Genomic DNA, 12093 nt, shown 5'->3' with positions numbered 1-12093 from the left:
TAAGGTTTGATTATAAATGTTGTTTGACTTGTTTGGAAAAGTTTATTAGTAACGTTTGGGATTAATTTTGTATGCATTTTGATGGAGGGAAACTGGGGGGATTATTGACTGAAGTGCGCCAGCTAAGCTGAGTTTTCATGGATATAAAGAAGGACATTATCGAACAAAAAGACCATTTGTGATGTAACTGGGACCTTTTGGAGTGCCAACAGAAGAAGATCATCAAAGGTAAGGCATTTATTATATCGCTATTTCGGACTTTTGTGTCGCACCTGCCTGGTTGAAATATGTTTTTCATGGTTTTGTATGCGGGGCGCTATCCTCAGATAATCGCATGGTGTGCTTTCGCCGTAAAGCCTTTTTGAAATCTAACACAGCGGCTGGATTAACAAGTTAAGCTTAATTTTGATGTATTACACTTGTGATTTTATAAAAGTTAAATATTTATAATTCTGTAGTTTGAATTTCGCGCTCTGCAATTTCACTGGATGTTGGCCAATAAGAAGCTAAAGGCAATGCTACCAAATACTAATTGAGTGAATGTAAACTTCTTACCCACTGGGAATGTGATAAAATAAATAAAAGCTGAAATAAATCATTCTCTCTACTATTATTCTGACATGTCACATTCTTAAAATAATGTGGTGATCCTAACTGACCTAATACAGGGAATTTTTACTAGGATTAAATGTCAGGAATTGTGAAAAACTGAGTTTAAATGTATTTGACCAAGGTGTATGCAAACTTCCGACTTCAACTGTATATTTCACACTTGATATAAATGCGGCGAGACATAAATAAATACAAGTTCAACTAAATCAGCAGCACATGATGGGGCACATGACGCGAGAGAGCGCTGTTTTCATAACAGCTGTGTGCGACCGCTCAGACATCTCTGAGTCACTGACAGGTCTGTTCCAAAAATACCCTGCTAGATGTATTTGCCACAGCCACAGCCAGCAGCTCTCCCATACAGTATCAGACACTCTGAACAGTGATTAACACATTGCTTGATGACGAGTCAAATACATTTTGGTACCTTCAAAAAAAGGACATTTTGGAACCTTCAAAATACACACTCAGTTTAAGAATAGTCTATGCTACCATTCGCTTCTGATATGAAATATTTATTTTCAAACTGAGGATCTTATGAGGTCAATCGACTAGAATCCCATGATAAGAATATTTCAGAATTAACCGGACACTTTCATCCCAACCATAAATTCTGTGTTTTATGGGATAAATAGCATGGTGAAAAACAAGAGAAACCCACATCAAATAACAATATAAAAAGGGTATTATCATTTTTTACAAAGATTACAGCAGGTGGCCATTACACAAAAAAGTACACCATTTTGATATCTAAGTGCACTTATGGACTTCAAACTGCATAAATATATATGTTTGTTTCCTTTTGATGCAATCTATACAATCTGAATATGACATTTCCAAAAGCAGGACAGTATTTCTGAGACGACATTGATCTGATGCCCAATGATAGACCTATATACTGTTTTATCTAATTGTGTATCATATATCACTTGCTAGTAGCTTATGGTGTCCCTGTCTTAATGCTACTTCCACAGGAGTCCTGAGCTTTTTGGAAGAAACTTGTGTGGATCTACTCTGACAAAATAAGTGCCTGACTTCATTAACAAGTGTTCTTTACTTGGTAGTGTGAAAATTAATGGGTAAAAAGCATATCAACAACTGGGTCATTCTGATTTTCTGTGAGACAAAATACCGGGAAACCAAGTTTATCTTGGAGAAAGGTTAAAGCATCAAAGAGTCGTTGCCTGACATAGCTTTATTCGCTGGACTTTTCTACTGCTTCGTCATGCCTGAGCCTTTGACGTTGAGATCGTCGATGTGTATTTTCCTTCCTTCAGGTTTTGGGTTTCGTTTTTCCCTGAGGGGGAAAATTACAAAGCAGACATAAATCATTCATCCATCAACCTAAATTCAATAAACTTTTGATCAACCATAGTATAATACTTGACATTCCAATCATAACCTAAATTCAAAGTGATGTAGAATCCAGAAATGGTTAGTTTTGGTTTACGGCCACTCCTCCTTGAGCGGAACTATCATTATATGACCTATGACACATGACTGACCTTCGTCCCTGGTCGGGGCCGGTGGCGGCGGTGAGGGCTGCCCGGTGCACTGCCCTGGGCTTGGAGGCCTCCAGACGGGACATGGGGACAAATGGTCGGAATTTAGACACCTCTTGTTGCCACTCTTTGTCAAAGGACTGCGCCTCAGCTATGAGGGTAAAGGGCAGAGGTCAGGGATTAGGGATTAGGGGTTAGGAACAGTTTATGTATCACTTTGTGATGAACCTGGCGAGGAGCAGTTTCTTAGAACCTGAATACCTTATTTTTTCTGAGATAGGGACATAACTGTGGTCTATGGAATGTCTCAGGCTTCAAACCCCAAACAGAGCTGGGAGAGGAGAGTCCTCTGATAGTAAATTCTATGTCTTTTTTTATGACTATTCATCGAACACGGATTATAGCCTACATGCCTTAAAAGAATGATCAACGCATCACAAAAAACACTTAAGGTAAACACTTTACTTAAAGACTGCAAGTATAATAATGTGTTATTACTTGATATTAGCATTTATGCGCCTTTGTAATGTTTTATTATAATGCTTATAATATGTTATGTCTCTTTATTTTCAAATGAAGTAAGGATCATTATGAGATGATAATAAGACATAAGGGGGTAATACATTCTTACAATTCATTATAACCACATCATAATGCATATTATCTGCAGGGTTAAAGTAAAGTGTTACCCTTTAGTTTTGTTGGGGGGGGGGGGGGGGTGCTGGCTTCCTTACACTACAACTGACTTACATTCATCCAGATTCTGGAAGTCCTGGTTGAGCTCCCGTTCCCCTGTCTTCTTGTTGTGTTTTTTCTCCAGCACGTGTCCCCGGTCCTGGATATGGTGTCCAATAGACATCTTCTCCAGGCCGCTCTCTGAGTCCTTCAGGGACTGCCGAGTCTCCTTAATCTAGACACGGGGACAGCCAATCAGAATGAGTTACCAAAGAGGCAACGGCCAATAAGAACTGAGAATGCAAGCGTCGGAAACTCTTGCTGTGTCAGACAGTTGGCCAGATGTTATTTTAGTGTAAATGCTTAAAGAAAACTGAAACCAAAAGGCCTAACTCTATATGAACAGTTTATTTCCAAAACACATCAGAAATGATTGCTTATGTGTGCGTACAATGTGTGTGTACAATATTATACAGATTTTTAATTAATAGATTTTAGATCTCAATGACATTATGACACCTGCACCTTCCATGACATAGACTGACCAGGTGAAAGCTATGATCCCTTATTGATGTCACGTGTTAAATCCACTGCAATCATTGTAGATGAAGGGGAGGAGACAAGAAGAATGACTTTCAAGAATGACTCAAGCCTTGAGACAATTGAGACATGGATTGTCTATGTGTGCCATTCAGCGGGTGAATGGGCAAGACAAAGGATTTAAGTTCCTTTGAATGGGGTATGGTAGTAGGTGCCAGGCGCACCAGTTTGAGTGTGTCAAGAACTGCAACGCTGCTGGGTTTTTCACGCTCAACAGTATTACATATTAGGAAGAGGTTCTTAATGGTTTTGTACACTCAGCTGGAACGGAATGTTCATATCCTGTATATATGACTGTGATATGTGGTTGTCTCACCGAACTATCTTAAGATGAATGCACTTACTTTTAAGTTGCTCTGGATAACAGCATCTGTTAAATGACTAAAATGGAAATGTTTTACATAAAGATCTCATATTACTATATTTAATCGTTTGTAAAAATATGAATGTCACAAATTTCAAAGGTGTACAGTTCTTTATAAAGAAAACACATTTGTTACATTTGACTGTGTAAAGCCTAGCAGTACTACTTATTTCACTGAGAGAAATATTTAGCAATTTGCAAAATAAATTCTCTGAAATGAAACCATCAAGTGCTAGATTTTAAACAAATACATGTCTGTTATTGAACAACCCCATGCCATGATTAGATAGTGAAAAAACACACAATTTACTGTACAGTGTACAGTGTTTTGGAATAAAACTCTTCATATAAGCTCTATATTTCTCTGAGCTCTTGCAGTTCTCGTGAACGACCTCTCCCTTAGTGTTCAGTGCAGTATCAGCTTGGAGAGACCTCCCCCAGCCTCTCAGCATTATCTCTGGCCATACTTGAGTGTACGTACCCCGCCGGGAGCGCGCCGTGTCTGGGAGGAGGCCTGAAACACTTTGGGGGGTTCGTCTCCAACCTTGGAGTAGGTCATCACTGAGGAGGAGCTGAATGAGTGGGCGGTGGTGTTGGCGTTCAAGTCTGTGGACAGGTTCTCCTGGAAAACAACACACACACACACACAGATTGACGTTGAGTATAAAGCCATGTAGAACACACATGCTAAAACAATGATGAACAAAGTCGGTCATAGAAATATAATTAATTAATACTATGCCCCTTCTAGTAATTATATTTGTATGGGCTGTGTGGGGTATTAGAAGAGACACAACGTGACTCACAAAGTTTCTGTGCATGTTCCCCATCCTGTTCCTCACGCCGAACATCATACCGTCCAACATACCGAAAGGTCTCCTTGACTCCATGTCCTGCAGAAAGAACAAGAACAATTGGCCATTCAGAACTAACTTTATGGTCCATACCATCATTACAACAGACATCCATATACTATACGAAACCTCCATCCACACTGTACCATCATAGGGGCAAAACTTCCATATAAGTTGAATTTTCACATATTTTCCCATTGACATCAACGCATGACTGGGTGAAAGCTTGACTTAAGCTAAAGTAAGGATTCACCCCATGCTGCACTAGCATATCAATCATATCATAATCTAGATTGTTGAAATCCATGGAGAAATGTAGGCTAACTGTATTGGAAATCTTTAAAAGTCCATTCTGCAGAGATACACTAAACTCAAAATTCTCCCTGTTTACTTCCCATTGACATGTTGTCACTTCAGTGGACAGATATGTTTAAGTAACATGCATTAGTTGGGCATTTGCAACCTTTGTGATGTGGAAAAAAACATCACAACAGCAAAAATCACACTGATACGTTAACATAGCTTTAGGCTGCGCCCTTAAGGGCACCCTATTCCCTTTATAGTGCAGAACTTTTTACCAGGCCCAATAGGGCTTTAACATCCTGTGCATGTCAATGTCTAAATAGAGCTCTTTGACTGTTTTACAAGACTCGACCGAACCACATGATCCTAGTCTCTCTTGTAGTGGAGTGTAAGTTCCAGTAACTAACCACAGGTCTCCTAGGACGGCTAGAGTGAGCTAGAGTGCTAGGCTGAGCCACCATGGGTACCAGCCAGCCAGCAGAGTTGATCTGGCCCGCTGTGGGTGCCAGCTGGCTGGGGTAATATTCGACCCAACACCCTCGACGGGAGGGGTCAACCAGCTCGTAAAACAACCAGGCCACTGATACTGATCGCATGCAAACATACACACATGTAGCCTAGTAAGCCTACAAATACACCTGGTATGGGGTGAACACATGCATACTCTCACATCTAACCAATTTGACATGGCACTGTGAATGTGGCCTTTGTTCAGATTCACAATCAAACAGATATTATGGTATTACGATAAATTCAGCTAGTTTCAAACTGGCTGTGTGTGTGTGTCTATAAAGACATAGTGTAAGTGAGGGGGGTTAGTACGTGCCAATGGTTAGTTTGGGAATGAAACAAGGAATCGTGCTGCATCATAGCATTTGAGCAGTCTGCCCTACTAACCGTGCTATCAATACTGCCGAAAGGCGAAAGCGACTGGCTCATCCCCTGAAAAGCGGTACAATACAGAATGAACACAGAAGCACACAAAGAAGCCTGAGAAAGCACAAAGCACCACTGAGGCAGGCAGGCTCATGAACACAAAATAGTGTCCGTCCTTACAAATGTATTCAGTTTGTTCTCAGTATGTAGTCTATGGTCTCTTTAGCTTTCTTCTCTTGTTATATTACACTGAATCTGAACCTGGGCCCTTCCCACATTTCCACAGGGCCTTGAACCTGCTGAATGTACAAATTAGGAGAAAGACTCTTTCAGTCCTAGCCGCTGCTCCCTTGACTCTCTACCCCAGGGTGTTTATAACCCCTGGATGCCTGGAGGCCTGGGCAGGCATCCCAAACACCCCAACCCAGGCAAGGGGCACCGTATGTGGACACAGACACCAGAGAGAGGGGGAGAGGTTGGGCTAAAGGCTGGAGCTCAGCCTGGAGAGTGTTGAGAGAGCTCTGCTCTCTGTGTAATTGGGACCTGTTGCCATGGATTACAGGGGGTTTAACACTGAAAGCAGATCCTCGTTCTGAGAAACCCTGCAAGGACCCAATGGGCGGGCAGGGGAAGAAGAGTCTGGGTCTATCTCGGCTGCTCGCTCAGCTCTTTTCCAAAGGTCACGGTGATGTAAAACGCTCATCGCTGCCCCTGACAGGCGTGTACGTAGCACGACGGGCAATTATATCTCTGAATGGCATCTATGAACAAATAAATATCCGTTACACTCCCGTGGCGGGCATATTTTTAGAAGGCCGCAGAGGTTGAGAGTGCAAAATGTAAGTCATGGACTCGGAGGGGCTTTAACACATTATTTTGGGGACGGCTGTGCTACTGCTCGATTATTTGAGCTTATGGTCCCTTTTTCCCCCTCCCTGCCTGTCATGGCATCGCATCTTACACTATTCCCCCCTCTCGCTGTTCAAAGGGAAGCTATGAGTCACACTGAGGCCAGGGCATAGGGCTTTTATTTCAGCTCTCAGGGATGGGAGGGATAAGCGAGCTGGGAAGGCATGGGTTCTAGGAACTGTTAGTGACCACTGGGGAGGCTAAAGATGCCACCCCCAAAAAATGTAAACTGGTCAGCAGATTAATGATACAGAGAGCAGGTCTAACTTTAGTGACAATGTGGCCATTTCCTTTTATAATCAAAACACAAAAATAAAGTGAATTTAGATGAAACAAACTCCTTTGAATTCAATGTATTTTATGAAAGGTGATATTAAGTAAGCAAATAGTTGAGTATGATGGAAGGGAAGGAAATGTGATGACCCAAACAGCCTTTGAGAGGGAAGACAGCACATATTCACAGGCTGGGGGGATCGAATGCTCAGCAAAACGCCAAGAGAAGCAGCAGCTTTCCTTCAACGATGCCGTGAATGTGTGTGTGGTCATGTGTGTGTGTGTTGCTTGTGTGTGTGTGTGTTTGCGTGCGTGAATGCATCCCTGCGTGTGCTGATGTCTCTCTGTGTGTGTGTGTGTGTGTGTGTGTGTGTGTGTGTGTGTGTGTGTGTGTGTGTGTGTGTGTGTGTGTGTGTGTGTGTGTGTGTGTGTGCTCGTGTATCTGATACAGGGGGCGGATTCTCTAAAGCATGCGTGATACTTGAGATCGGTAGGAGAGCCATAATATCTGTCATAGCTGATAAGCCTTCTGCAGTGGGTGCCAGAGCACACTTGCCAAATGGAAGCGCAAAAGTAACTACACAAAACACAGCACCCACAACCATATCCACCCAGGGCCGGATTAAGGCAGGGTATTACCGGGGCTGAAGCCCCTGGGCCCAGGCCCATGGGGGCCCAAGAAGAAGCAAATGTTTTTTCAAAAAAATATTATATACACTACCGGTCAAAAGCTTGGGGTCACTTAGAAATGTCCTTGTTTTTGAAAGAAAAGCAACATTTTTGTCCATTAAAATAACAGAAATACAGTGTAGACATTGTTCATATTGTAAATTACTATTGTAGCTGGAAACGGCTGATTTTTAATAGAATATCTACATAGGCGTACAGAGGCCCATTATCAGCAACCATCACTCCTGTGTTCCAATGGCACATTGTGTTAGCTAATCCAAGTTTATCATTTAAAAAGGTTAATTGGTCATTAGAAAACCCTTTTGAAATCATGTTAGCACAGCTGAAAACTGTTGTTCTGATTAAAAAAGCAATACAACGGGCCTTTAGACTAGTTGACTATCTGGAGCATCAGCATTTGTGGGTTCGATTGCAGGCTCAAAATGGTCAGAAACAAATAACTTTCTTCTGAAACTCGTCAGTCTATTCTTGTTCTGAGAAATTAAGGCTATTCCTCCATGTGAGAAATTGCCAAGAAACTGAAGATCTCGTACAACGCTATGTATTACTTCCTTCACAGAACAGCGGAAACTGGCTCTAACCAGAATAGAAAGAGGAGTGGGAGGCCCCGGTGCACAACTGAGCAAGAGGACAAGAACATTAGAGTGTCTAGTTTGAGAAACAGACGTCTCACAAGTCCTCAACTGGCAGCTTCATTAAATAGTACCCGCAAAACACCAGTCTCAACGTCAACAGTGAAGAGGCGACTCCGGGATGCTGGCCTTCTAGGCAGAGTTCCTCTGTCCAGTGTGTGTTCTTTTGCCCATCTTAACCTTTTCTTTTTATTGGCCAGTCTGAGATATGGCTTTTTCTTTGCAACTCTGCCTAGAAGGCCAGCATCCCGGGGTCGCCTCTTCACTGTTGACGTTGAGACTGGTGTTTTGCGGGTACTATTTAATGAAGCTGCCAGTTGAGGACTTGTGATCCTGGAATGCGTTGTGGAAGTAAGAAAAGACTAGTTCAACATCAGGGCTTAATTCCATTCTATTTCATTCAATGCTAGATACATAATGTAAAAAACCTTGAATATCAAAATTGCTTAGGAATTTTACCATCTCTCACACAGGCAATAGCACAGTGATCACTTACGTCATTTGCAAAAATACCAGAAACATTAAAACGATGAGTATTGGATAAGATCAAATATATCAAAGAGGATTTCAGAGGATATTTTATATTCAACCTAGTTACACTGTTGACAATCTGAGTGAGATTATAGGTATTGCATAGAATTTAGAGTTGATCAGAGCTAGATGTTAGCCAGTCCTGATTCAGATCACCCATTAGGACAAACTCAGAAATGACATGCTGTGATAACAATTTGAAAAAATACAATCCAGGGAGCCAGCAGTAGCAGATGGAGGTCTATAACAACAAGATACAACAATATTTAAAGATGAGCCAAGGTTTAGATCCAAAGACAGATATTCAAATTGCTGAGGTTTAGTAACAGAAGTCAGAACAACCGCCGAGAACTTGTCTTTTACGTATACAGCAACACCACCACCCTTAGATTTACCATCTGTATGAAAAACATTGTAACCATTTATGCCAATATTTTTTTCTGTAATAGATTTTTTTGAGCCAGGTTTCAGAAGGAATAAATAAACTGTGTTTCTGATCAATTTGATGTTATTTTAATGGACTTTTGTTTTTGCTTTTCTTTCAAAAACAAGGACATTTCTAAGTTACCCCAAAAATTTGAACGGTAGTGTATATTATATATGTAATATATATATATACACAGTACCAGTCAAAGGATTGGACACACCTTCTTATTCAATGTTTTTTCTTTATTTTTACTATTTTCTACATTGTAGAATAATAGTGAAGACATCCAAACTAACACATATGGAATCATGTAGTAACCAAAAACGTGTTAAACAAATCAAAATAGATTTATATTTGTGATTCTTCAAAGTAGCCACCCTTTGCCATGATGACAGCTTTGCACACTCTTGGCATTCTCTCAACCAGCTTCACGAGGTAGTCATCTGGAATGCATTTCAATTAACAATTGTGCCTTGTTAAAAGTTAATTTGTGGAATTTCTTTCCTTCTTAATGCGTTTGAGGTAGGGGTGGTATACAGAAGATAGCCCTATTTGGTAAAATACTAAATCCATATTATGGCATATTATGGCAAGAACAGCTCAAATAAGCAAAGAGAAACAACAGTCCATCATTACTTTGAGACATGAAGGTCAGTCAATCCGGACAATTTCAAGAACTTTGAACGTTTCTTCAAGTGCAGTCGCAAAAACCATCAAGCGCTATGACGCAACTGGCTCTCATGAGGACCACCACAGGAAAGGAAGGCCCAGAGTTACCTCTGCTGCAGAGGATAATTTCATTAGAGTTACCAGCTTCAGATTGCAGCCCAAATAAATGCTTCACAGAGTTCAAGTAACAGACACATCTCAACATTAACTGTTCAGAGGAGACTGCATGAATCAGGCATTCATGGTCGAATTGTTGCAAAGAAACCACTACTAAAGGACACCAATAAGAGGAAGAGACTTGCTTGGGCCAAGAAACACGAGCGATGGACATTAGACCGGTGGAAATCTGTCCTTTGATTGTAATCTGTCCTTTGCTGTGTAAGGGCTATTTGACCAAGAAGGAGAGTGATGGAGTGCTGCATCAGATGACTTGGCCTCACCAATCACCCGACCTGGAAAAGTAGCCAACAAGTACTCAGCATATGTGGGAACTCCTTCAAGACTGTTGGAAAAGCATTTCAGGTGAAGCTGGTTGAGAAAATGCCAAGAGTGTGCAAAGCAGTCATCAAGGCAAAGGGTGGCTACTTTGAAGAATCTCTTCAAATCTCTTTGTTTAACACTTTTTTGGTTACTACATGATTCCATATGTGTTATTTCATAGTTTGATGTCTTCACTATTATTCTACAATGTAGAAAATTGTAAAATAAATAAAAACCCTTGAATGAATAGCTGTGTCCAAACTTTTGACTGATACTGTATATATATTTTTTTTACTGCAACTGCCAACCACAGGAGGACTTTGGAGCCCGCTCTCAATGAGTGTAGACAGCCTGCTGCTGCCGCTCTGCTCATCATCAGATGGGGGGAGTAGAGGAGGTAGGGGGCCCACGTAGGTAACTGGGGGGCCCTGCCTTGATTTGGTTAATGATTAATAAAAATAAACAGCATATTAAATAAATGTGACTGGTCGATTGTGTGAGTCAGGGGCTGGACCAAGAGTAAAAATAAATTACAAAAAATAAATAACATTTAGAAAAAAAAAATGTATAATAATTTTTATCAAACCACAGTAGCCCGCTCTCACACCAGAGAGCATAATTTAGCCACAGAGGATCAATAGTTTATAAAAAAATAACTATGGATTAAGTTTTATCACAAGCGCATACAGGTATCTGCCAAAATAAAGGAAACACCAACATAAAGTGTCTTAAAAGGGTGTTGGGCCAGAACGAGCTGCCAGAACAGCTTCAATGCGCCTTGGCATAGAATCTGTAAGTGGACCTAAAACGTGCCAGGAAAATGCACCCCGCACTATAACATATACTTTGTATCCCTCATTTACTCAAGTGTTTCCTTTATTTTGGCAGTTACAGGTATGCCAACAGTCGGGAAGACCGCAGTTTGGGCAGCATGCGGGCCAAATATACAGCTTGTTATGTTGTGGCTATAGACATATCATCCATAAAAAGATTTTGTAACCTCTTACCCTGGCAATTTGACTGGTAAACTCATCGGTACACTAGCAATGGATGCCAGTCGTATTTGAATGGGAATTGCCATTTATGGATTATAATTCTATGGTTGGTTGCGGCTGTCGCTTTGCCTTTTGCAGATTTTAAAATACAATCGGGGGAAAAACGTACAGTTTAGAAAGCAAATGCCTACTGCTGAAAAGAGAAGACTAATCTGTCTGTAGAATCAATAGAAGAAAAAAAAACGAAAAAAAACCAAAGCCCTATGATTTCCTAATCCGGCCCTGCATCTACCAGTAGCTTTTCAAAGATCCCTACGACAGCCCACTGCTACAGAACTAACCACCGCTGTGCACAGTGCACCACACACACACACTATCTTACTAATGACAGCTTTGACTGTGAGCTAGCTAGCTACAGTAGCGCTCTTTAAAGCTCTCTAAAACAGTGGCTGCGTCCCAAATAGCACCCTATCCTAATCTAGTGCTTATGACCTATGTAGTGCACTACTTTAGGGAATTGCGTGCCATTGGGGAAGCACACTCAACGAGAGGCCACTTGGCGTGCTTGCCTCTGTGAGGAGAGAGAGAGGAGAGAAACAATATTAAGGAACAGGATCGCGAACAGCGAGACAGAGCTGAGGCTGGCATCCGTTGAAAGTAATTACCAGGGATAAATATACTGGGCACACGGGGAGGGGTGC

General features: G+C 41.2%; 1 protein-coding gene across 1 annotated transcript in view; it reads right to left on the bottom strand.

The window, feature by feature from the left end:
• Positions 1 to 1106: 1106 nt before the first annotated feature.
• Positions 1107 to 12093, bottom strand: part of LOC129821780 (myeloid leukemia factor 1-like) — a 28854-nt gene continuing 17867 nt past the window's right edge. The window contains exons 3-7 of the mRNA XM_055879418.1: positions 4560 to 4646; positions 4235 to 4375; positions 2865 to 3024; positions 2118 to 2265; positions 1107 to 1909 (exon numbers count right to left, since the gene is read on the bottom strand). Of these exons, the coding sequence (XP_055735393.1) occupies positions 1825 to 1909; positions 2118 to 2265; positions 2865 to 3024; positions 4235 to 4375; positions 4560 to 4646 (621 nt within the window). The 3' untranslated portion in view covers positions 1107 to 1824. The remainder of the gene's footprint in view (positions 1910 to 2117; positions 2266 to 2864; positions 3025 to 4234; positions 4376 to 4559; positions 4647 to 12093) is intronic.

This window comes from Salvelinus fontinalis, chromosome 24 (genome assembly GCF_029448725.1).
Source record: "Salvelinus fontinalis isolate EN_2023a chromosome 24, ASM2944872v1, whole genome shotgun sequence".
NCBI lineage: Eukaryota > Metazoa > Chordata > Actinopteri > Salmoniformes > Salmonidae > Salvelinus > Salvelinus fontinalis.
The sequence above is the reverse complement of the archived record's forward strand: the minus strand, read 5'-3'. Positions and strand labels throughout refer to the sequence as shown.